The sequence below is a fragment of the Candidozyma auris genome, chromosome 1 (assembly GCF_003013715.1).
Source record: "Candidozyma auris chromosome 1, complete sequence".
Taxonomy (NCBI): Eukaryota; Fungi; Ascomycota; class Pichiomycetes; order Serinales; family Metschnikowiaceae; genus Candidozyma; species Candidozyma auris.
In genome coordinates this window covers 367,635-394,638 of record NC_072812.1, presented here as the reverse complement: position 1 = coordinate 394,638, position 27,004 = coordinate 367,635, and the positions used below count along the sequence as shown (strand labels likewise).

The following is a 27,004-nucleotide window of genomic DNA, read 5'->3' as shown; positions in this document are numbered from 1 at the left end:
AGAAGAAGATGTAATAGTTGTGAGTGAAATCAACCGAGCGGACTGGCAAGGATAAGTCAAAATTCGTCCGATGCAGGCGTGTCCAGGTTGAACCTTGATCTGCAAACAATATCTGTGTCGGTAAGAGAGAGTTCTTCAATTTCTATGTTTGCTCCTATTGAAAGTGATGGTACAGAAACATAGAGTATCAATTAGACTTGCAATTGGGCAGCAGGACTTGCGACGTACTTTTTGCATAGCCACTTTTCCCTCGTAGAGATCATTCTCAGGCTTCTATTACATAAAATGATCTGCTCTGGATCCCTTCCATAACCAAAAGAGGATTCTTCGATCCATTGTGTCATGTGTGACAAAATCAACGATTCAACCAGGGGCGAGGGTCTAGATGAGACCCCCATGCTTATCGAACGTAATTGGTCTTGTGAGATGTTTACAGTTCTTAAATTAGTGTCTATCATTATCATTGCTCAAGCTCCTTCTTGAAGAGTGATCATCATCTTCTCCTTATCGAGTAAATATCTAATTTGGAGTATCAGATACCTAACTGTAAAATTTGTATGACCATCTTACTACTCAATCGAATGCAATCTCCGGCACCTTACAGTGAAGCCCTTTGAATGGGATTCCTGATTTATCATGCCTTGTAGTACCTGCCTCGACTTGCAGTCACTCGCATAATGGAGGTGGCCCTGCGAGCCGTATTGGCAAGTGTAAGAAGCTCCACATTTGCTAGATTAAGCTGAATCGTGACAAGTCCTAAACGTTAAAAGGGAGACGTATGAGCTGTCTAACATTTTGTTTTCTTTCTCCTACTATCACTATGAACGTTCAGTCTGGATATGAGGTCTGGAGGGTGGCAGACAACCGCTATGAGACAAAACGACAGATTCCCTCCTACCAGGAGTTGATGGCAAGTTGCAACCTCTCAGATGATTTTGCAATCTACGCTTGCCCCCGGCGAGCTTCGCTAGCAAATCGAACGTATCAGCCTATTTCTCCCTTCTCGAATGCTTATGGGAGCCCACCTCCCAGTACACCAAGTTCCTTTGGTCATTCACGAAAATCCTCGGCATTATCTTCACCTAATAAAAACATATTTCCATTAACAGACCCGGACAACAAAGATAATGTACAGACTTTGTTGGATTCTGAGCAAGCGGTGTTAAACACACCGATGCTATCAGAACCGGAGTTGGAAACAGCAGCTTACGATAGAAAGAACATAAAAATTCCAGTGACAAATGGTAAGCAGCTTTCAAAAAACCATAAACGTAAAGCTGAAGGAGTTCTTATGAGGCACGAAAAAGTTCTTTTTGTGTTAGAGCCTAGACCAGCTACAGAGTACACAGCTGGGGAGATTGTCTTCCCCCAAAATGCCCAACAAAAAGAACTATGTTTGAGAAAGAGATACCAATGTGGCCAATGCGGGTCAAAGAAAACTCCCGAGTGGAGGTCGGGTCCTGCTGGAAGTAGGACCCTTTGTAACGCTTGTGGTCTCTTCTTTGCCAAGTTGACTAAGAAGATGGGACATGAGAAAGCTAGCAGCTACTTTTTGGAGATGAAGAATGTTGGTAATGTTCTCGATCGACGTATCGGCACTTTGCGTTCTTGATCCATGGCTTTAATCATCATTAACTATTTCGATTCTTGTGGTCTGGTTCTGTAGTTATATAATAGTGCATTGCAAGTTCGTCTAACCACTTCTCCTCTATGATCATACAGTTTCTCATATATTCTTTTGACGTTAGCACCAATTCATGATACATCACAAGCTTTGGCGGAGGTTTCATGTGATACAATGTTGAAGAAGGATGGATAAAGACAGGCATTTTTCTTTTCAACTGAGTATAGTTAGTGCCCAGTTTTGAGAGTTTGGCAACGTTTGGAAAGAATCCTGCCACCAAAGATTTTTGTATGCCTCGCAATTGGTCTTCATTGGAGATTTTCTGGAACTTCTCTTTTTGTTGAGCGATGTCAATCTCAACACGCTTACATAGACCCTCAAGCTGCGATCTAACTTCCTTGGCCCTCTTCAATGTACGATATTGCAAGAAATTTTCCTCTGCCCATATGTTGGAGAACCCCGTATCCTCCCATTGATTCCAGATGTTCAATAAGGTGAGGTGATCTCCAAATTCATGGTGGAAAGTTTCCTTCTTTTTGTCGGCCTGCTCTCTTTTATCCTTGGGACGGAAGAATAAGGAAGATGACTCGGAAAGAAGGGCCATTATCGACAATATGTCACCCGTCACACCAAAGTCTGCGCTTTTTAAAAGGCATTTACAAAACATTGGGTCCATGGGGAATTCTGCCATTTTTCTCCCTAACTTTGTGATCTGGCCCTTGGCATTGAGCGCTCCGAGTGAGTAAAGCAACTCTAATGACTTTATTAAAATCTGTGACGACGGTGGATCCATGAAATCAAAGTGCATCAAGTCGGTTATGCCCATCGATAGAAGCAAAAGCACAACGGTGCTTAGGTTAGTTCTTTGAATTTCGGGAGTAGGGCTGGCTTGCAACTCATTGTAGAAAGACCATTTGGTAAAAAGGCGATAGCATTTCCCAGGGCCCACTCGTCCTGCTCTTCCAGCTCTTTGATCAGCAGAAGCCCTTGAACAGGGCATTACCACGAGACTTTCCATACCTGTGGTAGGATTGTACACATTTTCCTTTACATATCCAGGGTCAATCACGAATCTGATACCATCGATAGTGATGGATGTTTCGGCTATATTAGTAGCGAGAACCACCTTACGGGCGCCTGGTGGTGTGGGCTCAAATATCTTTTGTTGTTCCTTCGGTGGAAGATTTGCGTAAATAGGAGCAACAATCAACTTGTTAATGGATGAACCTATCTTATCGCAAGCTTCTATTAGAGTCTCGTGCATGGATTCAATCTCGTCTTGACCTGTTAAGAATACCAAAATATCTCCCGAGACATTTTGGGTTGTGTGAATTTGAAATATTGTGGTTATGGCAGCTTGAATATAGTTAGCTTCTGGGTTTTTTGTATAGCAAATCTCGACTGGGAATCGTCTTCCTGGGATATTAAAGACCGGAGCGCCATCAAAATACTCAGAGAACTTAGCAGCATTAATAGTAGCAGACGCAACTATAAGTTTCAAGTCTTTGCGCTCGCGAACGATATCTTTGAGTAGACCCAATACAATTTCGGTCGATACTGTCCTTTCATGGGCTTCATCAATCATGAGCGCCTTATAAGTTGAAAGCAAGGGATCAGTAAGAAATTCTCTTAGTAGCATACCATCTGTTAGGTACTTTATATGAGTTTTCTCAGAGGTGACATCCTCAAAACGGATACTATATCCCACTTCTTCGCCTAGCTTACAGCCAACTTCGTCAGCGACTCTGGTAGCAACTGAAGTTGCAGCAACTCTTCTTGGTTGTGTACATCCAACTTTTTGAATCTGATTTTTTTCCGATCTTGAGTTAGTATAGCCTGCTTCATACAAGTATTGAGGGAGTTGTGTGGTTTTGCCTGAACCGGTCTCCCCAACTACAATGAGTACTTGATTTTCTTCGACCTTTTGAAGAAATTCTGATCGTAGGCTGAAAACGGGAAGGGATTCCCTTACTTCCTTTATGGATGTTCGGTTGCTCGTAATAGTGGGCTCGATATAATCTTCACTGGGATCTGACTGCGTCTCGCCTTCCTCTGCGAAATCGATGAATTGTGAATCATCAAAAACATATTCATAGATTCGGTCCAGCTGAATTTGGATCTCATCAGGGTGAGCGGTTCTGATTTCGTTCGCTTTGCGTAACTGGTGAAGCTCCCACTGGTTCTCAAAGCGGAACTTCTTCTTTGTCTCAAAGGTGTCTGGATCGTCATATGTATCTTTGGAGGTAAGTAGATCTCGCTTCTTAGACCTATCATGTTCCAAGGCAGGGTCATCGAGGCCAGGAATGTTGTATTGGTGAACATCATTCGGGGTTTTAGTGTCTTCGATTGACTGCAAGAGGTCTTTCTTTTCTTTGTACTCCTGAGCCTCTCTTGCGCTGAGATTCCTCTGTGACTCTAGCCGCTCAACATCTTCCCTAAGATCTTTGATCTTGTTTTCGAAACGTTTTTGAAGGTAAGCGGCTCTGGATTTCAGTCGCTCATTCTCAATGTCTATCAAAGGCATCAGAGCTGGAGGATCGCTCGCTTTGGGATTCACTTCCAATAGACTAGCTTCACCTTTATCACTGGCAACTATATTGTCATCCTCATTCTCATGTTCAAATATATCTTTTCTCCTCCTATGACCTTTACCGCTTAGTGTTGACATGTAGTTGGTGAACCACTTTGTATGTACACTGGTAGACATCTGATGAGCATCGCGCTCTTCTAATCCACATACCTAGTTCCAAGACCTTTATGACCTCTCTGGCCGCTGCTAGAAGGCGGTCTTCGAGAATTGCCCCAGATGATGAGCAATCATCTTCGTTTTTCCTGCCAACACCTATGTCAGCTTCTTCCTCCGCCACTGGTTCAGCGGATCACCAAAGCCAAATGTCTCTACAGAGCAAATCATCCGCTGTTTCTACCTATATCCCTCCCTGGACTGAGCCTTACATCATTGGAGTTGCTGGATTCTCGGGTTCGGGCAAGACATGTATAGCTCAAAAGGTAATCCTGGAGTTAAATCAGCCGTGGACAGTACTCTTGCTGTTTGATAACTTCTATAAGCCGTTGACACAAGAGCAGTCGGAACAAGCATTTGCGTGCAATTATGACTTCGACAAGCCCGAGTCAATAGACTTGGATCTTATTGTTGAGACTGTGAAGTCTTTAAAACAGGGCAAGAAAACCGAAATTCCAGTCTATTCATTTTCGCAGCATACTAGAACCGACAAGACGATTACCATCTATGGTGCTAATGTCATCATCATGGAGGGTATCTATGCCCTTTACGACAAACGCTTGTTGGACCTCATGGACATCAAGATTTTTGTGGATACAGATTTGGATGTGTGTTTAGCACGAAGACTTACGCGTGACATCTTGTTTAGAGGAAGAGATTTAGCTGGTGCGTTGAAGCAGTGGGAAGTATTTGTCAAGCCAAATGCTGTCTCATCTGTCACTCCCACAATGCATAATGCGGATATCGTCATTCCCAGAGGTCTTGAGAATACAACAGCGATCGAGCTCATGATCCAACACATTCAAAAGCGCTTGGCTCTTAAAAGTTCCTTGCATCTACGCCGTCTCAAAGCTCTTGGACTCGGACCAAAACTCGATCTTGCAAAGATACCCAATCTTCAGATCCTACCTTGCAACAATCATACTGCTGGAATCTTCCTGATTTTGTTTGATGCACATACTGAGCGGACTGACTACATATTCTACTTTGATCGAATCGCTATTTTCTTAGTAGAAAAAGCCATCGAGCAACTTACAGCCTACGAAGAAATAGATGTAAAGTGTTGCAAGGGGTATTCATTCAAGGGTTTGAGACAAGCCGAAGATATCGTTGCTGTGAGCATAATTCGGTCAGGCGACTGTTTCATGAACTCAATTAAAAAGACCTTTCCTTCTATTCCAATAGGAAAGCTTTTGATTCAAAGTGACTCGCTCACTGGTGAGCCACAATTGCATACTGAGTCCTTGCCTAAAGCGACTCGAGGTAATCGATTTTTCTTGTTTGACGCACAAATCATAAGCGGTGCTGCTGCAATCATGGCAATCCAAGTCCTAGTGGATCATGGCATCGCACCAAAGAATATTATCCTCATCTGCGTCCTTCTGACAGAAATTGGTATAAGAAGAATACTTAACGTTTTCCCTCAAGTGACAATTGTTGCAGGCCAAGTGAGCAAGACGGAGGACCCCGATTCTAGGCTGAGTCTCGACGTGGCTCTCGAGGATCTGGACGACGACGAGGTTTTAGCGCTGGACAGCGCACCCGAGAAGAGCAAAAATGGGGTCGATGTGAGGAGCAAAGATCCCATTCCGCAACCAAGCTTGATTGCGTCAATAGCAAAAGATGGAGCCGCCAAGTTTCGTGACACAGATTGGCCCTTTCGCACACGATTCTTGGACTCCTTGTACTTCGGCACGGCATAGCTAGATATATCGGTAGACTTAGTCATTTTCACTCGTAGTGCTTGTATCTGCGGTTCTGGGCATCAGGAACTTGATAGCCACGGAATTTCGTCTGTGATGATTCTTAAAATTGCAAGACCTTGGTAGCGCAGATTGGTCTGTGAAACGGCCGGACACATCCTCGCTGAAAGTATTGAGGTCGCATATAGAAAAGCGTCTTTTTGGAGTGTATTGATCATCTTTGGGCATTGAGGTGAAGGAACTTGACTTTGTCAAAGTCGGGCAGTGGTTCTCCACGAGAAAGCCCGACAAAGGCTTGTTAATTGGTGACTCTGGGGACTCTGAAGTATCCACGTCTTCAATGGCCAAGGAAAAGCGTCTCTCCGACATTGCGTAAACTGCGAAGCGAGAAATGATGAAGTTTGTGGGAACAAGAGTGGACACAATCACAATCTGACGATTGGATGTTTGTCGCTTCTTAAGGGACGAAGAAAAGAGGCGAAGTGAAGAAATGGAAAGTATAGAAAAATCGAAAAAAAGTGGCCTGGCATCTCTGATCACGTTATCATGTCTGGGGTTGCTTGAATGGAAATGCAGGGAAGAGGAGAGCAGCAGGGCGTCCATGAGGCGACAAACAAGGAAAGGGGTACCGACCCTTACTTTCCTCAAAAGGCGTGCATGCCCGAGACGGCAAGAAAATTTAGAAAGATGTGAATGTTTGAATACAAACAATGGAATTCTCCTCGTGTTTGTGCTTTATCACAGAAGCTTCGCTGCTCATCGCTTTGGGCAACCTAGAGGCACACAAGGTAAACGAAATCTGGGGTGCGCATTTTGCAGCCAAAGTCTAGCCATATGTAGCGATCGCCCTTTGGGTGCGAACACAGTGACGAGAATAGCGCGACTTGGAGAAGGCTACCCCTTGAAGAAAGAAGCCCCCGCGGGGAGATAGAGGAAGGGTTTGGAAAATAAGAGAAGTACCTCGCTATGGGGTTAGCTAGATGATTATGTCATGGTGGGGCCGCTCACGCTTTTTGTTTTGTAGTTCACGTTTTTCAGTGGAATCTGAATCTAGGGGGTTCTTGAGTCTAGCTTGTGCGGATATCGCCTGATGCGCAATGAGCAGATAAGTAGTGTCCTGAAATTTCAGGAGACTGCAATGAGCGCACCGTAGAATTGAAAAGAGGAAGACGTCCTCATGTTTTCATTAGGTGATAGGTAATATGGCTTGTGAGCTGTTTCCGAACTTCCTAGCAAGTGCCATATAACGTCAAAGTACAGATCCAATCCTAACGCCTGATGATTTGTCCCTCGAGTATTAAATCTCTCGACAATTTCACTTCATCTTGTGGAAGTGTTGTTGCTATTTCAAGGTGCCCTGGCGCCAACGGGGGGTGTTGGCGGTCCATTGGCGCAGCTCCAGTCTTTAAAAGCGCATTACCAGCACTTGCAGAAGCCTCCCCAGGCATTACTGATAAGACTCCAGCAGCCTTTCCATATGCGGCACACTAAGTCAAAAAGTTGTGCTGATAAAAGTTAGGCTGATGGCACCAGGACCCCAGACGAGACCGATATTCGAACTGGCGAATTCCAAGCGCTTCAATTGCCCCGGGACTCTTGACTCTTTTGCCGTTCAACATTATTCAGTGCCTCTCGTTTTGGCAACCGGTGCACCGATCATCGCGGAACTACACTTCCAGCTGATGTACAGCCAGGACCACCCACTCGCTTGTATCCGGTACTTGAACCATTTGTAACGGCATGACCGTGAATACGGAACTCTATTTTCTTATCGGGATCATCAGGATTCTTATCAGATTAAGCATCGGCCTCACCGGTCGAAAATTGCCAAAGTTGTGCCCTGCCATTGCTATGGCGGTACTGCATTGACGCGAGAAAAAACCTGGAGTCACTAGGTTGGTGCTACATCTTTCTCCGCTGGTGAAAAAAGTTCACCCTCTCACTTCCGTTCCCCCATTCCGATCATTTAACCGCTTTTGTCTTGATCGCTTAAAGGCACTTGCGCATATAAATACAGTTTGGTTTTTCCCTTTGTCAAAATGAAGCGTCTTTTTATCAATCATCATAGAATGGCTCCTCTGCTTATCGCCCGCAGGTTCCAAGGCTCCTTCTTGCCCGCTCCACCTTTTACCATCAAGGACTTGAATGAGTCCACACTTGAGGCCAAGTACGCTGTGCGTGGTAAGATCCCAATTCGTGCTGACGAATTGAGGTCGCAGCTCGATTCAAACGAGAATCATGGCTTGCCCTACGACCGCATTATCAGTGCCAATATTGGCAACCCTCAGCAATTGGACCAGAAACCTTTATCCTGGTACAGACAAGTCTTGTCATTGACCCAATACCCTAATCTCATCAGCAAAATTGAGAAGTTAGAACCTACCGTTAGAGATCATTTGTACCCCGCAGATACGGTTCAGCGTGCAAGAAAGCTTCTAAAGTCCACAGGATCCGTGGGTGCCTATTCCCACTCTCAAGGTGATGCCGGCATTCGTCAATCTGTTGCCAACTTCATTGAAAGAAGAGACGGTTACCCTGCTGATCCAAATGATATCTTCTTAACCAGTGGTGCCTCTGCTGCAGTCTCATACTTGATTCAGGTCTTGTCCTCGAGCGATAAGTCTGGTTTCTTGATTCCTATTCCTCAGTACCCATTGTACACTGCTTCTATTGCTTTGAACAATGCTGTTCCAATTGGATACTTCTTGAATGAGGACAAGCAGTGGTCTACTGACCCAGAACAAATTCGTGACTTGATTGCAGAGAATAAGGAAAAGGGTGTCCAGATCAAGGCATTGGTTGTAATCAACCCAGGTAACCCTACTGGTGCCATCTTGAAAGAAAACGACATTGTCGAGGTCATCAACATTGCTGCTGAACACGGAATTGCCATCATCGCCGATGAAGTCTACCAGGAGAACGTGTTCCATGGCGAATTCATCTCTGTGAAAAAGGTTTTGGCCAAATTACTTGGAAGTGATCACGAACTCTACAAGAACGTCCAGCTTGCATCCTTGCATTCCACCTCTAAAGGTGTCAGTGGTGAATGTGGTCAGCGTGGTGGATACATGGAGTTGGTGGGTTTCACTCGTGAGGTACGTGACATCATCTTCAAGCTAGCTTCCATTAATCTCTGCTCCGTTGTTTCTGGTCAGATTCTTGTTGAGCTCATGATCAACCCACCCGTGAAGGGTGATCCATCTTACGAGTTATATCACCACGAGACCCTGTCGATCCACAGAGACCTTCAAAAAAGAGCTCTGCTGTTGTATGAGGCTTTCACGAAGATGGCTGATGTGGACTGTCAGAAGCCACAAGGTGCTATGTACCTCTTCCCACGCTTGAACTTCTCAAAGGATCAGTACCCTGCATTATACAAGAAAGCTGAAGAGCTAAACTTGACTATTGATGAGTTCTACTGCACTGAGTTGTTGGAGAGGACTGGTATCTGCTGTGTTCCTGGTAATGGTTTCGGTCAGGTACCAGGCACCGCACACTTGAGAACGACATTTTTGCCTCCAGGAACTGAGTGGATAAGTAGCTGGGCTGCTTTTCATGAGAAGTTTGTGCACACTTATAAACATTAAGCTGCTTCATGTATGTAAATCTATTCACTTTTTTCATTATCGTTACCATTAGCTTGCACATCCTCAAAAGTACCAAAAGTGTATGCTAGGGCTATTGAGACCCAAGCCGGGAACCACCCAAGAACCACAACAAACCAAGTCCAGCACTGCAATTCGTCCCACAGAGTCAATAGACGATGTGTTAATGTGGCGACTCCATCTGGGCCACCATAAAGAAGGTAACCCAGGAAAACAACTGCAGTAACGGGTGATGAGAACAAAAGACACAACACAATCCTGAAGTGAGTCTTAATGCACAGACCCTTCTTCTTCAACTGTTCTGTAATTTGAGGCTGTATGAAAGTGAGGGGCAACGAACATAACCCAATCATCAATGCTAAAGCGAAGTGTACAATGAGCAAAGCAGTTACCAACATGGCAATAAAATAAAGACTGAATGCGATCAATGAGTACGTTGTAACTTTGCTAAATCTGATTGTAACGATCCTCCCAATTACCTGTTTTGTAGATAGCTCCAATGTGAGTAAAATAGCCACCGCAATAATTATTTGAGACCGTACCTGAGGATCTTCCGAAATCTTCACGAGATGAGGTAGCGTAAATGCAAGGATCAAGCTGATGAGCTCAACCCCCGTGAAAGTAGTCAACAATGTTCCCATACCAGCCAAATACGCCCTTCCATTGACACCATTGGCCAAACAACATAATGAACTCAAGGCGAATGCAATTGCGAGAAGCACAGCCGATGGCAAGTAAGTGCCGATTGAAACAAAATGCGTAGGAGACAACAAAAGATAGAAGAAGAATGACTGATGAAACTTTTCGAGCAAATTGTTAACTGCACGGAAAGTTGAGTCTGCAATACGGCCAAATTGAGTTATATCTGGGCCACCCGTTCCAACAGCTCGAATAGTAATTGCCTGGATTTGCCATCCTGAGAAGGCTTCGCAACCTAAGGATGACTTCTGTAAACCGGCCAACGCCAAGTTGATAATACCGCGAGCAAGCGTTCTTATGCGAGACATGTAGTCCCTCCTTGTAAGTTCCTCGCCAGGTGTACCTTGAATACCAACATGCATATTTTCATTACGAGCAATCGTGGTGACGGTGTTAATGAGATCCAAGTTCGGAAGTTGGCCATTGAGACCCTCGTAGAATAGTTGCATGTGGTCAAAATTATCACTATCCATTGCATATTCGAGAACTATGGCAGCTTCAATTGAGCCTGCTGTAAGGTCTAACGAGGTATGATATGCCTCGACCCATGAACGCAAGGAGGCATGACCATCTCTTGGGAACACAAATATTATATTTTTCGACCAGATGGACATTCTGCCAAAGTATCGAGCTAAAGCTGGCGCTAACGCAAAACCTCCGATATTACTTTCATCTGATGAAGTGATGTATGGTGTCACAAGTACAATAGCCTCAGTGTTATCTCCTCTTGGAGCGTGCATGACAGCGTAGAGAGTTGTGGAGTTAGTTTTTGGATCATCGAAGTGAGCCACCTTGAGCCCGAGATCTGATAGCCAAGATCCAAGCTCTGGGTTTGACCTTGCAGCCTGCTCATAGTCCCATTTCTTCGCCTGACTCCTGTAGCCACGAACAATATTCCATTCGCTTTCTCTAAAGTAGGAGGTCACTTGCCCAGGCATCAATGCATTTTCGGATATATATGTGTTTCTATACTGGCCATCGAGAGGAAGTATTAAAAGCCAAGCTATACTTCCGAGAGCGAAACAGAACGAGATGATAGGAAGTAACTTCACAATTTTAGGGATCATTCCCAGTTTGTGAACCCTTCGAAGGAAGGACTCCGCCAATGCCATTTATGATATAATTATAGTGTCTGGAGCATAATGCTAAAAAAGCACTAGTCACGGTGCACGGGTTCTGTCGAAGTCCCCAGATCCCACCGATGTATGACTGGCTCAGCATCTGGATAAAAGCGCTCTATATATGTACCTGTATCCCATGTTGTTAGGTGGGTAGTTTGACTAAAACACAGATCCTGTGCAAATATTCTTGTTCTCTTTTCTTCAATTCATCTCTTCAATTACCTATGTCTTTTTTTTGCGAGATTGCAACAATTTCGCAAATTTCACTAAGGATGTCTTTTCACTAACAAATGAAATGAAGAAATCAAAAATCTAATGCAATGATGACAACAACTTTATCATACTATAAGAAGATTTACAGATGCATAAATCGCCTACCGATTGACTTAAAAAGTTTGAAAGTGGCCAAGGATAAAGTCAAAAACGCTTTCAAAACTAAACCCAGCTCAAATTCTGCTCTTGCAGATCCCAAGCAATACAAAGATTCCATCCGCTTGATGACAAGTCTTCTTAATGGCGACTATAAGAGCTTTCCAGAAACTTTAGACCTTATCTATAAGAAGGGAGAACCTTTTGATGATTGGGCACGAGATTTTCTCCACACGAAGTACAGTTCCTTCAAAAGTTCATGGCCTCAGGTTCACCTCCTCGAAGAGTTTGGAATGAAGTATCACATTGATCATTATAACAAAGAATTACAGAAGCTGAAGCCCGAAGATATGGAGTTTCTGCTCATGAAAGAGATGAAGCTCAGTCTCTTGCTGCATGAGAAACCAATTCAGCCGTTGCGCCATCACCATCACAAATCAAGCGTGCAAAGTCTCGTGAAAGAGGCCGAAAAATTCTACAAGTTCATTTTGGCGAACTCAAACGCGTTACTCAATGGTAGATCGAAGCCATTTGAAGTGATATACGAGCCTACGCGTTTTGGCTTACCAAAAAGCGTCGCTGCCAGGGAACATGATCTCAGGACGAAAGTGACTCATGTGAAAAACATTATTCGGCAATTGCGCCCGTTATCACGAGAGCAGCTTACCCACTTGGCCGAAGTGGCATCCGGAAAGATTGAAGAGGAACGAGTGAGGATCAATCCTAGCTTTTTTAGGTATGCTTCTCGACAGCATAACGCTATCAATGACGTATCGCCATTTGAGAGAATCTACTTGCGTCAAAAACAGCTTGTTCCTAATGAGCGTAATATAAGGTACTTTTACAGAGATTACGTGACGAAGCAGTTTTATAAGGATGAGGATGGAACTTTGAAGATGGGCCCTATGCGCTTTTACGATTGACTCTTAGCATCTAAATATCACATATCGCCTCTCAATCATGTCAAATATACATCCCGTGCTCCTTGAAGAGAACGGGTCTTGCGTGAGTGTCATCACCGTGGGATTCTTCATGGTGCTGGTGTTGTCGAAGAACATGACTCTTTCCTTCTCTAAATCTTGATAATTTATACGACTTTTTCTTTGTGGAACTTTGAACGTGACGAGCTCTGAATGCTTTTCAGGAATCTTGAGTAGAACAACAATTTGCATATTTTGAGTAATCTTATATGACATGATTGTATTGGGGAATTTGATCTCTGTTGTGGCTTGCTTTCCATTTTCATAAAATTTGGTGAGCGATAAAATTGAGTCCGTTTTGCTGGAAACAAGAATGCCGTCATCATTAAAAATCATCTCGGAATCATTTGCCGAGCCCAGTCCATCAATCGAACCAGTAATGTCGAATTTGGCTCTGTCAGCGACAAAGTTTTGGATGCCAGGAAGAAGAGTCTGATTGATGACAGTCTTTAAAGCTGTAAGCTTCGCGATGAGAGACACTTGCTCTGAACCCTGTTTGGTAATCACATCAAAACCAGACACATCAAGATCAAGATAAGACACAAGTATCGGCAGTGTTAAATGTTTATCTATGAAACTGATTGTTTTGCTGGAGCTGACCTCAACTTCTGGATGTGCTTTTAAAAACAGTTCCATTTCGCCATCTTTCTTTGAGAGAAGTTCTAAAACTTCTACTTTGACATAATTACAGAATACGTTGAAAAGCTCTTGCTCGTCGTTGAATTTCCAGATCAACTCGTAAAAGCCCTTTAGCAAAGATTTACTCGATTCAACCGCCAATTCTAGTGTATCGACAGCCATGCCATAGGTGTTCTGGTAAATGTTCTTCCCAGTAATGCAAACGCCTCGTAGATCACTCAAAAGAACGAGAATTTTCTCAACAGCCAAGATCACCTGAGCAAAAGTTGTCTTTCTGGTTGCATCGTAAAGCTCGTTTCCCCCTTTTGATAGTCGTTGAAGACCTCTTTCCCCAAATTGATTGAGCCAGTAATCCTCAAGATATGATGGGATAGTGCCAAATAGAACCATGTCGATCAAAAAGGTCACAAGCGTGTTAAGAGAAATCTCCGAGCCCTCTAAGTTGTCTTCACCTTGTACAAAAGCCTCCTTCAAATTGCTCAAATATCTGTCTTGAAGTGAGTAAAAAGCGGAAGCCTCCTGTTGCATAACACTCACCTGGTCAGTTATGTGATTGAGCATTGATACCAACAATGAAGACCATTTCAAAATGTCAAGAATGTAAGCACGTTCATGAGCCTCTGACATTTCGAATTCCATCTTGTAAAGGAGAAATTTCTGCGATTGCTCCGCTAGAAGGTACTGCTCGAAGAAATTCTTCCTCATAACATGCTTGAAAAATTTAGATCCCTCAGGTAGTTCAATGTCTGGTACCACAAACAAATTATTGAATGTCGCCGTAAGAAGGGAGTATGCGTTGATGACAAGAAGGAAGTCGAGTAAAGAGTCATCCTCGTTTGTGTTTGTGGCAGAAATAGACACTGACTGGGCCTTCGATGAGCCACTTTGCATTGAGATAACACCTCCAGCCCTCTCTGAATCGTAGAAGTTGACTTCATGACTTAGCTTCGGAAGCTGCTTTAGTATATCCTGTTTGAACATTTTTAAAAAGGGCGCAGCCTTGTCAGATCCAATTGACGCATCCAATTCAACAGATACCCAGTTCATGAGAGTAATTGGAAGTGAGGTATTCGTGGCAAACTTATTAACTAATGCACCTGTGTTCGTCTCATAGATTTTGATAAGGTTGTCAGTTCCAGAGACAGCAAAGAACTTTCCACTAGAGTTCCATTGAAGTTCGAGAATCCTAGCCTTGTTGTTGATTGAGTACACTCTCTCACCGTTGAATCGGAACATCCACACCGACGTCTTGTTCATGGAAATAGCCATGAGATCCATCCTTGGACAGCAACTGAGTACACTGCCATCGGGAATACCGATAAGTTTGCCCACTTGGAGGATTTGCGGTGTGTTTTTATTATCCATGGATCATGTGGGTGCAATACTAGGTGTTACAGTATCTGGGCGCGTAGTGGTTGTACTTACTACATAGAACACACGCGCGAAGCTCGATAATACACTTTAAATATAAATACATATACACCTATTGCATCCAGAAATTCATTCCCAATGAAAGTGACTAGCTGTAGAATGAAATAGAATTTGATAAAATTTCCCCCGAAATATTGACAAGACCCATGAAACGAAAAAAAGAAAGTAAACATTCACCCACGGTATCAACACTTGCGGCCACAAAGACGCAAAGACAAATTTCTCCCAACCGGTTTCCAGTCATCTGCCATTTTGACGTTGCTATCCGGTATTAGATTGTCTAGTGAGGCAGCATGTTTCGATTTAAGAAACGAAAACTCTCCCTCTACGGGTGTTCTTGGGGAGGGTGCTGGAGATGGCACACTAAGCTCCTCTTTTGAAAATTGTTCATTGTCGTAAACAGAAGATGACGACTTGAATAAGGTGATCAAACTCCTCCTTTTGCTGTTGTTTGACTTCTTCTGTGCTGATGGCGGCCTCTTAGACACCTGCGATTGTACATTGGGTTGAAGGTATTTTGTGGTTTGTTGGTTGGTATTGAAACCGAGACTGTCATCAGCCGGAGGTGTGAGAATGTCACCACTCGTGCGACTATAGCTTTTAACAGCAAAATTCTCGGCTTCATTCGAAGACGCAAAATCAGTGTCCATGGACAGGGCTTGGTGGGAAGAATTACGAAGGTTGTCAGAAGATCCAGCCTTATCTTCCAAGTTCTGTTTTGAGCTGAAGTTGAATGATAGTCTTTTGGAACGATTAGCTGGTAGGTGATAGCTGTCGAGAAAGACGCTAAATCGTTGGGATAATGAAGACTTCCTCTTTGGGTTTCCCTCGGAGAAGTTTTGGTTGTGACGTGGGGTATAACTGTTATCGGAGTAAACGGTAGCTGGGGACACCGCGTGGCCCTCAGATGACGACACCGAGATGTTGTCAAGATCCAACTCCTCGAGACCGCCCAAGATCGAGATATAGCATTGGTATTTTTGAAGAAGCTGATCGAAGTGTACTACCAAAAACGTGAGGAGATCCTGAAGGGGACGCAAGTCAGAGACATTGGCAGTATTGAAAATATAAGGTTGAAAAATGATGGAAGAATTGTCAATGGTCATACTTGTGGCCTCTTTGTGTTGCGATAACTGCTTGAGCTTGTATAGCAAGTAGATGAAGAAGTTGTTCTTAGAGGTGATGTTTTTGGTGACCAATGTGTGAGCGATGGAGTCTAGGAGAACGTTTGGATCACGCACAGATTTGGAAGAGCTCTCTTCTTCATCGCTCTCGGGTACAGAAGATAACAGCAGAGAACCAAACGAGGTATTTGCACTTTTGTAAGAATCGATGCTGCAATCGGAGCCGGTTCTGCGATGAGCGTTAAACTGACGACGAAGAAGTGTGAGCAGCTGCGGATTGAAAAGTCCGTGCATGGTGTCTAGGTATTCACCGAGATATTTTTTGATGATGCCACACACATCATGAACAGCTGGCTTTTTCTCGTCATAGAGCCATGTTTTGTACTGAGAGTAGTCGCTGGAGATGATCTTCATTCTGCGAACAGACCCGCTGACCCTGAAAATACCTTTTGTCAAGCCCTGATCAAGGATAAATTCGAAGCAGTCATCAAGAATCGAAGGAACGCTCACTTGAAGTCTGTCGACCTCCACCACAGTATAGGGCATTGATGGGGGCGGCGACATGGCTGTGAGCGGTGGATGACTTTAGCGATTAGTGAAGAGGAGGGGAGCTTCAATGAGTAGTAACGGTTATTCCAAACCAGCCTTCAGGTGTCTTAGTGAGGAAATGAGTTGACGAAGTGTTAAAAGTTGTAGTTTTCTTAAAAGTTCAAGAAAAGCGATAAACCTTTTATTTTCTCCCTGAAGTGCAGCCAAAGCAGTTTTGTGGGATCCAGAATGCGAGCGTTCCTCAGGTAGCGTGGGTGCGCAAATTGCGGAGAGGCCGAAAATCTAGGTTCGCTAAAATTGGAACAGATGGCGACGCAGTACCGGTCCAGAGCGAGCGAGCGAGCCTAGCGGTAAGTGAGTGAACTTTTTGGCGAGAGATGCAATGACCAAAGGAGCAACTCAGAAGCACAAAAGCAAGTATATAATAAAAGATAAACCAGAATAAGTAGCAGGAGAAAATTTAAACAGGGACCAGTTCTGGGTTTTTAAAACGCCTCCCCCGAGCAGCACACAGGGCGCCCTCAAAGAGATTGTTGAAGCAGAATTAATGTACCCTTTTGGAAAAAATCGCTTTTTGGCGAGCTGTAGAGGTGCAAGGCTCTGGGAACAGGGCGAAAAACTCGTGTCAAAGAAGAATAATGCGCAGTGTTTCCTTCACACGACAATTCTATTGTGACGAACTAGAGTTCTCGTCTGGCCAAGGCTGGCCCAAGCCGCGACAAACCCACAGCCAGTAAGAAAATGTGCTGGAGCCACCCGCCACAAAACGCTAATTTACAACCTTAGTGGCGGCGACGTGCAGATTGTATCGAAGGGAAGAAAAGAAGAAAGTACGTGATTTTGGGCTTCGGCTTCCATGAAACAGACGACACAGTTAAAGGTAACTGATATCGGCTTCTTCCTTCGCTACTTTGCACACAATAATGCAAAAGCTGCGAAGGCTGCGACGGTTGACGAGGCTCAAGCATTTTCGCGTTTTGGTTCTCCTTGAAATGACACTAATTGGACGCCGGCGCAGTAGCTTCAACGCGCTGCCTCCGCGGGTATCTTCTTGTGCAAGGTCCAGGCCAGGGCCCAAAAAGCGCTACAGCTTCAACAAGTGCCAGTGAGGAGCAACCCATCGAAATCAGTGGCCGTTTTTTCTAATTCTTTTTCTTTTTTTTTGTTGTGTGATGTCATCGCTCAATATCAGTGGCTTTTCCAGGCAGTGTTCGCCACCCGGCGTCGCCAGGCATTTCCTGTCAGACATCGCCAACGTGGTGGGTTAGCACAACAGAGGTTTTCAAGGCCGGCCTGGCACAGTAGCTCGCGGACATGCTCTCGTTCCAGGGCCAATTGTGAGCTTGCTGACGCTATAGGCGCGCTCATTTGGACAGCGGCTGGCCTTCGCCCTGGACCATACTTCGCGGTGCGCCACTGCCACGCCGGATAGCACAGAGCATGCCTCCGGTGTAGGGAGCCCCACATACCTCGCTAAGATAGGCACGAGATCTTCGCCCCTGGTGCGTCGAATCTGTCGGTGCGGTCAATTGATGGTGGAGGGTTTCGGTCTCGCTGTAATTTTGGGGCCAGTTGTTTTTTCACAAATGCTGTGCCTTTGGTTTTAGGGTATGCTATTTCTTTCCTGAGGCCCTGGATACAGACCTCGCCACACTCCGCCACGCTCCTTTCACTTATCTCTTGCGCTCTCTGACAATAACCCTCCCTACCTTGATTCTCTTTACCTCTCCGTACCTCAAGGATCAAGTTATTGTCTTACACCTTTTGCGACTTTGTTCCTTCCATTCCTCCCACACAGTAGCCCTTGCGCAAATCCTAAGTGATGGGCGCCCCCGTGCTTATTGTGAAAAAAAAATGCACTCTTGATCGACATCGCCATTATTGCCTATAATGCATTGCGAGGCCCTTTGTCTGGATAAGTTACTTACTTCGGGTGTCATCTGTATCAGGTGGCTTTTTCATCTTCTGATGCTTAGCAAATCGTGTTCGTTTCAGCCCCTTATGTCCCAGGGGTTGACATTCTTTCGTCTGTCGGGAGAGCTACCTTTCTTTGACGATTTGCGTTGGCTAACATTACCGTAACAGATTTAGTCTTATCACAATCTTGTATATGATGGCATCTGCTTGAGGCTCTCATTAAACAAGCCCAGATAACACTACACCTTCAAGATCACGTGCACGTTTGCACATGATCCACACACTAAAATTTTCAATGCTTTCAAAGGCCTTCACCTGAAGAGTCAAGATTCCATGTTGGCTAGACACTTTGCTATAGCTCGCACGGAGCTTGCCATCAATAGACTGTTCTCAATAGGCTTACGATGTTTCGCTGCTCCTGCAAAGAAAGATAAGAGAGAAGAGGCCAGAGAGTCTTCCAGGAGGCTCATGAAGAGACGTATTGAGAACAAAGCTCCTCCAAACAAGCATCCGCTTTACATGGATGTGCCAACCGCCATGAGATACTTGCGTGCAGCTGAAGTCGGGAAGGCTCCCGAGAAAACCACAGTCTCTGCCCACATCTCGCTTGTTTCCACGAAGTCATCTGCTCCTCTTCAAGGCAAGATATTTTTCCCAAAGCAACTCAAAGACACTCATGCTCTAGTGTTTGTAAATGATCCAGCGAAACAGGAGGAACTTAGAAGTCTTAGCAGTAACATCACTGTTGGCGGGTCCGATCTCATTGCTCAAGTTCAAGAGGGCGACTTTGATTTCTCCAAGTATAACCAATGCTACGCTCATCCAGACATTGTTTCTCAGCTCAAATCTGTTGCCAGGATATTAGGACCCAGAAAAATGATGCCGCTGGAAAAGAAGGGCACTGTCAGCAGCAATATTCGCGAGTTAGTGATGGAAAACTTCGGTGCTTACTATTTCAAGGGAAACAAAGATTCAATTGCCTTCCCTGTGGGACGCTGTGACTTCAGTGATGAAGAGATCATCAAGAACTTGAAAGCAGCCTCCGAAGCAATCTACAGCTGCCAGCCAGCAGGAACCAAGGACCCTGTGTTAATAGGAAGATGTCATCTCAGCACGACGTTGGGGCCTTCCATTGTGATTGACTTCAGAAGTTAATGAACATGTAAATAGACCACAAAATGCATTCTCGAACAAAGTTGAAGAAACTGTGCAACCTGCTTGCTCAATACTTTGTGCACTAAATCTTCTCCTCTACTATGTATCGGCTAAAGCTTTGAATTTAAATTAGAATAGGTATTATTCTCTTCAAAATACTGTGGGGATTTCGATTCTACTATCGATATTTTGCTTCTGTTGATGTAAATGTTGCTGGTTTAGACCACTTAAGTGCTGCATTAGCCAGCGCATAACGCCTTTCTAACGTCTATTTCCATGCATGCAACACCTTTTACGATCGTCGCGTAACCGGCCCCACCAGCCAACTCGAGTTCCTCCAGAAAATACTTTCTCATCCTTCTCCAAAGAATTCTTAGAAAATTTCTCGAATTTGCCCCATTAATTTGATACTAAACCAAGTAGCAAGTCCGATGTAGCAGCGAAAGGGTATAGTAGCCCCAGTCCAGGGTCCAACAATAGAACGTAATCCTTGTGACATACCCTCCTGCACCTGTTCTGGCATGCCCACAATCTCTTCCCAACGCATCTTCAAGTCATTCCCCTTAACTGGAGTCGTCCCCAAACGAGCCTGTTTAGACGAGAAGACACCTTTTGCTGAATAAAGATATTGCCTCCAAAACATAGCTCATATCCTCTTTCCTAAGGCACGATCTACGAAACGTTTGCCCCATTTATCTAATATCCACAACGTCGATAACTACCAGGAGATCTTACTGTTTGGGCCACCTACTAAATAACCCTGCCTTGTCCTTCAGCTGCCTATTCTGATGTGCCTGCTCCAGCTATGAAACTGTCTGCTCGTAACTTCCAGCCCGCGAGCCCTTCCCCCTTATCTGCTGGCGACTGCCCAGTGCCTTCCCTTTTACAACCACCTCCACTGCCTACTTCCCTGCCATCCAGTCCAACGATAGATGGTGTTCCCTCCAATTTGCTTGAAAGACTCCTGACGTTCCCGTTGTTCAAAGATGCTCCTCCCCTGTTCCATCACAAGGTTGCCGCAAAGCTAAAATTAGTACAATACACTCCACAGGAATATGTCTTGAAAGAAGGTGACCCAGCCTTGTCCATGTACTGGATTCTCAAGGGAACTGTCAGTGTTACTTCTCCAGATGGTGACTCGATCTATGCTGAGTTGACTCCTGGTGCGTTTTTTGGTGAGATTGGTATCTTGTTCAATAGACCCAGAACTGCTACCGTGGTAGCTCGTACAAGAGTTCTCTTGGGAGTCCTCACTGCAGATGCCCTTAACTCTGTGCTTCGATTTTATCCCCTCATAGAACGCCGAATCCGTGATGAGGCTCAGGAACGTCTCTCAATGCAAGATAAAAAGAATAAGGCAGAAATACCGATTTTGAAACCGAGTAATCCACCTTCAACGGATATATGGCCACAGCAGGTGACATCGGTATCTATTGCCCCCAGCACGTTGTCGAGGCCAAATCCGCTGCCTCTTTCACAAATAGTCAGTGCTTCACGCCGGGTGTCTATTTCATCACCGTTAGTGGTATCTTTAGATAATGTCGACCAAACTTTGTCTATTCAGGACTTTATCAAAACGCTTCCGATTTTTGCCAATTTACCGCCTGACCTAATACATCGTTTAGCCCTTGGAGCAGATCCCCTCAATTTCAAGGCCTACGAATATATTTTTCGAAAGGGTGATCTTGGCTCCGACATATACTTCGTTGTTGATGGCGAAATCGAAGTCATTGATGATGTACAAGGAAAGGACAGCTCAGAGCGTATATTGGCCCGCCTAAAAAAAGGAGCTTACTTTGGCGAGATGTCATTTTTGGAACTAGCTCAGAATGGTAAGATCGTAAAAAGAAGCGCTTCAATAAGGACGGTGACATCAGTGGAGCTAATAGTCATTCGCTCGCACCAACTAGAACGTATCTGCTCCAAATACTCATTTTTTGTTGATGAGATAAGAAAGACGGTGCTCGAAAGGAAAGTCATGAACGAAAATCAAAATATTGGAGCCCAAATGACTCTACCCATCGCAATACCTGAGAGAAGGCGAAGTATTGCAGTTGAAACAATTGCTCTGAGGGAATCCTTGAACATCTCACGCAGATCAAATCGGCAATTGCTTTCACCTGAGCCCTCTCTCTTCAATCCCAACTGGGAAGGTTTTTCTACATTCAATCAATCGTCATCACCCAAGCCATCTAGGTCAATCTCGCCAGCATCCTCTGTTGATTCAGAGTTTGTGCTAGCAAAACCGTCGTCCTTGCCACTGAGCGAAGGAATTGCAGAAAACAACAGAAAACGAAAAGCTAAATGCCGAAGCGTGTCACCACTTCAACAGCTTCTGGAAGGACCGCTTGATCTCAACATTCCACCTTCGAGGAATTATGATGTCAGCAGTTTTCCCACGAGTAGGAGACAGTCTTTCCATTATATGCCTCATTCAAAGCGATTAAAAATTGCAAGTTTAGCGGGAAGGCGGCGTTCTTCAGTCCTTGTCAGCCCCGGATCGATACCCGATAAGATTCTTCTCAAGGTTTTTGAACTTCTAGACCTACCTCAGCTAATGAGGTTACGAATTGTTAGTCGTCGATGGAGACAATTGTTATACATGGCACCTAATATCTTTCAAACTCTTGACTTGACACCTTGGAACACGACTATAACAGATGATGCTCTCGTTGCCATCACTGACTTTGTTGGATCTCGCCCACAGTACATCGACATCTCCTGTTGCTTTCACATAACAGATGAGGGATTCAGCTATATGGTGAATGAAATAGGGATGGCAGGAAATCTCAAGCTGATCAAGATGAAGTCTACATGGGAAGTTAGCGCAATGGCTATTATGGATTTAGCATCCCCTTCGGTTGGAAGTCAGCTTGAGGAAATCGACCTTTCAAACTGTCGTAAAGTGAACGATGATGTGATTGAGCGATTGATCGGTTTGTCTGACGAGACCAAAAAAGATCTTCCAAGTGATGATCAAGCCATATCCGTGGGCTCCAAGAAAATAAAAGTTCTCAGTCTCAGTTACTGCAAGGCACTCACAGATGATGTTATGCATCACATTGCCAATAACGCTAACGAAACTTTGGAAAGCTTGTCTTTGACGCGCTGCACTACCATTACAGACATTGGATTCCAACACTGGACTTACAGAACCTTTCCTCGCTTGACTAATCTCTCGCTAAAGGATTGCACATTTCTCACAGATAAAGCGATCATATCTGTTGCCAATGCGGCTTCTCATCTAGAGACGTTGGACTTAAGTTTCTGTTGCGCACTTCTGGACACTGCTGTTGAGGTACTTTGCTTGGGCTGCCAGAACCTTAAGTCTTTGGACCTCTCATTCTGTGGATCAGCTGTTAGTGACTCATCATTAGTAGCGATTTCCTTGCATTTACGAAATCTAAAGACTTTACTGGTAAAAGGTTGCGTAAGGGTAACTAGAGCTGGGGTTGATGCGTTGCTTAGTGGGTTCTCTCCTCTAACGCATATCAACATAAGTCAATGTCGTAATGCTCATGTCTATCCTGGAAACGTGCCTGCTCAAACCCTTCAAATTAATCCATCGACAAAGTCTGCTTTCATTACGGCCGGTCCAACGAAAGATATCATCGAGATCGTTGTTTGAACAACTGAACTGCTTACATCGCTCTTTTACATTCATTTTTCATTTTGAGCAGCAATTATCATTTGGTTGACGAATATGTATGTTTATTAAAATACTGTGTTATAATTCAATAATATGTTTGAGACCTCAACGTTTCTTCCTTCTTTTGCTTTTATCTTCCACCTCGATATATGATGACGGTACCCCCTTTTCCTTTAAATACCGTTCGACTGTGGATCCATGTGGTCCTTGTACCATAACCTCCGTTAGGTTCGGATTGTGAATAGAATTCCCCACCGAGGTTGAACCCGAGCACTTATTTTTGAGATCCTCTGCCAATGTCGCAGCTTTGATAAGGAAAGGCTCGAAATTGACCACCGTTGTTACTGTTTTTCTTCCCAAAACAGTTTGCGTCAAAATCTTCACCTTTGGCGGGGTGCCCTTGTGTACCATCTTCAGGTCAATTGTTTTGTCTCCTGGCTTCAAGATTGTGTAATGAGGAGAATGACTCGCTGTAAAAGGTTGAAGAATCTTGTCCCTAGTGACCTTTTCTTCTTTAATACCAGTCGCCGATTTAATATGCTCGTCTAAAATCAAGAATTTGGGGTTTTGTTTGTCAACTAATCCTGCGATGTTGATGTATTCACCGATTATCTCTTTAAGCTCGACTTGAGTGTATAGCTTCTGGTAACTCTTGTCAACTTTGTTATATATCATTCTTGATTTATTTGTTGGTTTATAAAGTAAAACGACGGAAAGCTTATTGGCTGCATCACTTTTACTACCTGTCGTAGAAGAGTTCTTATTCGTCGCATTTACCTTATGTGTGACAAAATTGTCGACAGTTTCCTTTGGTACACTGATACTGACCACACTCACATCATCACCTTTACCCTTAAGTTGAAGTAGCTTTTGTTTCTCCAAAGACTTGAGAAATTTGGCGCTCTTCTTCCAAGAGGTCTTCTTGATATTACAATACTTAACATCCATCTTAGGAAGATTTTTGAGGATGTATTGCCCCATGAATTGAGATGCAGAAAGTGGGAGCTCGATCAGTGGATTGAGTTTTACCAGCTGGATAAAAGAACGGAAGAAAAAGTTGTCAATATCCTCAACGCTTAAATGAGACAATGCCTCTGAAACATTTTCCACGCTTGAATCACCGTTCAATTCTCGCTCATGAGCAGAAGTCTGATCAGAAGCCTTCTGCTCTTGACCTGAAATCTCTATCATAACTTCGCTTTGCGTATCACACCTCTCAGAATCTTCCCCTTCCACTTCATTTTCATTTTCATTTTCGTCGTCGACATCGTCTTCACCATATAAAGCTCGAAGGGTCTTGTTCAAGCCATCATAAGCAGTAGGAATATATGGCGCCACTTCAACTGGTATTTCAATGTCTGAATCGTATAGATTGAAGAGTTCATCTTCAATGACATGGAGCACAGTGACCGCTGTGCCTTGACGACCAACTACGTCGTCAAATTGGGTCAAGTTGAGAAAGCAATGACCGATGGCTTGAACAACAGTTGGCGTTTTGTAACTAGCGATACCTACCAAGGCATTTTTAGTAGCTCTCGAGTCAAACGGCGGAATTGAACCAGGCAACATGAGATTTGCATGAGATGACAACTTGTCGATAACATGATCGTTCGTGAGAATGATCGGGAGAAGCCCTCCACATTGCCATAATGTGTATATTGAAGGGTACAATTGAGAATCTCTTGTTTTAAACCATAATGGCTTTTCCTTCTCATCAAAATAGATTGTGCCCTTATGTCCTTGAACACTTTGGAAGCTAGCTTGTTTGATTGTGATGGGTAGAATCGATAACTCTGTCTCTTTGGACAAATCTTCCTTGGTAATGCTATATTCCTTGCAAATGCTTGTCAAAAGAGCACGTCTCTCCGAAGATTTGATGTTAGATGATGGCTTTGGTTGTGGGTCTTTTTTGAACATGGTGGATGAGGAAGAAAGCTGAATGGAGCGACCTCAATATTGCATCAAGACTTCGTACGTGTATGACGAGCGCCAAAGTGTATTGCAAGGTCGAAAGAAATTTATTGAAGGGAAAAAGCAAAAGAACAATTGATCAAATCTCAATTAAATTCACGAATAGATTACTTCACCAAATACTTTGAGATATCTGGAGACTTCAGCCAAGATTGCGAAAACCTCACCTTTACAGAACTCTAGTTCGCGTACTCAAACTTCACTACTCCATAAGCATGAAACGATCACAAGAATCGGAGTCCACGAAATGGACTCGTAGATTAGTGGTGTGGGTGATTTCTGCATTTGTGGTATTTCTTGGAGCGCCAATGTTTTTCTATACCACAAGCATTCACCGAGCTGCTTTACCCGTCGAAGAATTGATGCATCGGAGAAACAATTTCCTGGAAGCAATTGCCATACAAGTACCTCTATATATACAGTGTGAGGAACTGCTTGATGTTGGTTCCCTACAAAGGCAGATAGATAATGTGATCAAAAGTGAATGGGGTGTTGACAACAGCTGGCGTGTAAACTTAAAATTAGCTAGTGAACACACACCAGACCCATTAAAAGACTACATTGTGGATATTGTTATTGATGGAGACAAAAAGCCTTCCATGATGCCAAATACTTTGATGCTGACTGTTCATGCGAACTGTAAGGATTGTGTGTCGAAAAAGTTGCTTGAAGTGCTCGAGCTTATATTCAAAAATGAAGTCGATACCATACTAGACGTGATACACCGCCGGGTACTGAAAGTGGAACACAATGAGGTGGCTGTTCCACACTCTTCCACGTACAATCTTGTCTTCAATTTGTTTGTTGAGGATGGTAGGGCTGTTGACTGGGAAATTGACGACGCCGTGTCGAGTATTCAACCACTCTTGGACCTTTTAAAGCACTACACAAGCTTCAAAATTACTTCGCAAGTGCAATACTACTCGAAACTTCATAATCCTACTTTATTCGATAACGAGACGAACAGGTACATCATACCTACAAAGGACTTGTCCACTTTTATCAATTATGGAGACTGGAACTTGATTATTCATGATGTTTATCCAACTATAAATTTTATTGTCTTCTTCCCTGCGGCTAATCATAAGGGTTATCCGTTGATGCTTGAGAACTCGAAGACAAACTCCTTCATCGTCCCGCAATGGGGCGGCGTATACATCTACAATTCAGAAATGCCTGTTCTTGATGACTATACGTACACCCTCCACCAAGAGAAGTTGGCACCTATCTTTGATATCTTTGCATACCAGCTTCTTGAACTAATGGGAGTACCCAAAGATCCAAAGAGCCTTTTAATGAGAGTTGCTTCATTTCACAGGATCATGGCTATGAAAAACTTGAAACATTTAATCGAAAATCTCTCATCCCTAGTAACCCTCTCAAATTCGTTGGATGAAATCTCGATACCAGAATCAACTTTTGCCCATATGGTTGATAGTTTAGACTTCTTTGATAAAGCTGTGGAATGCCTAAAAACTGGATTATTTGATTCTGCAATGGAATATTCATCTAAAGGCTTGATAAGTTCTGACAAGGCATTCTTTGAAAAAGAGATGGTTCAACAAGCATACTTCCCTAGTGAACATAAACTTGCCGTGTTTCTTCCTTTGTTGGGCCCACTCGGCGCCATTGTGATCTTTGGGTTGATAGGTTCTTTGAAAGAACAAGCTAAAGAGAAAAGAGAAAAGAAAAAAGAGCTAGAAAACAAAAAGAAAAGTTAGTTTC

General features: G+C 43.9%; 11 protein-coding genes across 11 annotated transcripts; 6 read left to right on the top strand and 5 right to left on the bottom strand. All coding sequences in view use genetic code 12, as the record gives it.

The window, feature by feature from the left end:
* Positions 1–1,631: 1,631 nt before the first annotated feature.
* Positions 1,632–4,292, bottom strand: CJI96_0000179 (DEAH-box RNA-dependent ATPase PRP2; the record flags this gene model as incomplete). The annotated part of the gene is made up of 1 exon (XM_029034400.2): positions 1,632–4,292. One exon carries the CDS (start codon positions 4,290–4,292, stop codon positions 1,632–1,634), a length of 2,661 nt encoding a protein of 886 aa, XP_028889642.2.
* Positions 4,293–4,468: 176 nt separating this feature from the next.
* On the top strand, positions 4,469–6,070 carry URK1 (uridine kinase URK1; the record flags this gene model as incomplete). Its single annotated transcript, XM_029034399.2, has 1 exon — positions 4,469–6,070. The coding sequence occupies one exon, from the start codon at positions 4,469–4,471 to the stop codon at positions 6,068–6,070; it is 1,602 nt and encodes a 533-aa protein (XP_028889641.2).
* Positions 6,071–8,139: 2,069 nt separating this feature from the next.
* Positions 8,140–9,657, top strand: ALT1 (alanine transaminase; the record flags this gene model as incomplete). The annotated part of the gene is made up of 1 exon (XM_029034398.2): positions 8,140–9,657. One exon carries the CDS (start codon positions 8,140–8,142, stop codon positions 9,655–9,657), a length of 1,518 nt encoding a protein of 505 aa, XP_028889640.2.
* A 20-nt stretch (positions 9,658–9,677) lies between these two features.
* Positions 9,678–11,486, bottom strand: CJI96_0000176 (GPI-anchor transamidase subunit GAA1; the record flags this gene model as incomplete). Its single annotated transcript, XM_029034397.2, has 1 exon — positions 9,678–11,486. The coding sequence occupies one exon, from the start codon at positions 11,484–11,486 to the stop codon at positions 9,678–9,680; it is 1,809 nt and encodes a 602-aa protein (XP_028889639.2).
* Positions 11,487–11,815: 329 nt separating this feature from the next.
* Positions 11,816–12,787, top strand: CJI96_0000175 (uncharacterized protein; the record flags this gene model as incomplete). The annotated part of the gene is made up of 1 exon (XM_029034396.2): positions 11,816–12,787. The coding sequence occupies one exon, from the start codon at positions 11,816–11,818 to the stop codon at positions 12,785–12,787; it is 972 nt and encodes a 323-aa protein (XP_028889638.2).
* A 3-nt stretch (positions 12,788–12,790) lies between these two features.
* Positions 12,791–14,848, bottom strand: CJI96_0000174 (anaphase promoting complex subunit 4; the record flags this gene model as incomplete). The annotated part of the gene is made up of 1 exon (XM_029034395.2): positions 12,791–14,848. The coding sequence occupies one exon, from the start codon at positions 14,846–14,848 to the stop codon at positions 12,791–12,793; it is 2,058 nt and encodes a 685-aa protein (XP_028889637.2).
* Positions 14,849–15,099: 251 nt separating this feature from the next.
* On the bottom strand, positions 15,100–16,602 carry CJI96_0000173 (Rho GTPase-activating protein; the record flags this gene model as incomplete). Its single annotated transcript, XM_029034394.2, has 1 exon — positions 15,100–16,602. The coding sequence occupies one exon, from the start codon at positions 16,600–16,602 to the stop codon at positions 15,100–15,102; it is 1,503 nt and encodes a 500-aa protein (XP_028889636.2).
* A 2,235-nt stretch (positions 16,603–18,837) lies between these two features.
* CJI96_0000172 (mitochondrial 54S ribosomal protein uL1m) lies at positions 18,838–19,659 on the top strand (the record flags this gene model as incomplete). The annotated part of the gene is made up of 1 exon (XM_029034393.2): positions 18,838–19,659. One exon carries the CDS (start codon positions 18,838–18,840, stop codon positions 19,657–19,659), a length of 822 nt encoding a protein of 273 aa, XP_028889635.2.
* An 805-nt stretch (positions 19,660–20,464) lies between these two features.
* On the top strand, positions 20,465–23,287 carry CJI96_0000171 (uncharacterized protein; the record flags this gene model as incomplete). Its single annotated transcript, XM_029034392.2, has 1 exon — positions 20,465–23,287. The coding sequence occupies one exon, from the start codon at positions 20,465–20,467 to the stop codon at positions 23,285–23,287; it is 2,823 nt and encodes a 940-aa protein (XP_028889634.2).
* Positions 23,288–23,413: 126 nt separating this feature from the next.
* CJI96_0000170 (uncharacterized protein) lies at positions 23,414–25,225 on the bottom strand (the record flags this gene model as incomplete). Its single annotated transcript, XM_029034391.2, has 1 exon — positions 23,414–25,225. The coding sequence occupies one exon, from the start codon at positions 25,223–25,225 to the stop codon at positions 23,414–23,416; it is 1,812 nt and encodes a 603-aa protein (XP_028889633.2).
* Positions 25,226–25,494: 269 nt separating this feature from the next.
* CJI96_0000169 (GPI-anchor transamidase GPI17) lies at positions 25,495–27,000 on the top strand (the record flags this gene model as incomplete). Its single annotated transcript, XM_029034390.1, has 1 exon — positions 25,495–27,000. One exon carries the CDS (start codon positions 25,495–25,497, stop codon positions 26,998–27,000), a length of 1,506 nt encoding a protein of 501 aa, XP_028889632.1.
* Positions 27,001–27,004: the final 4 nt, after the last annotated feature.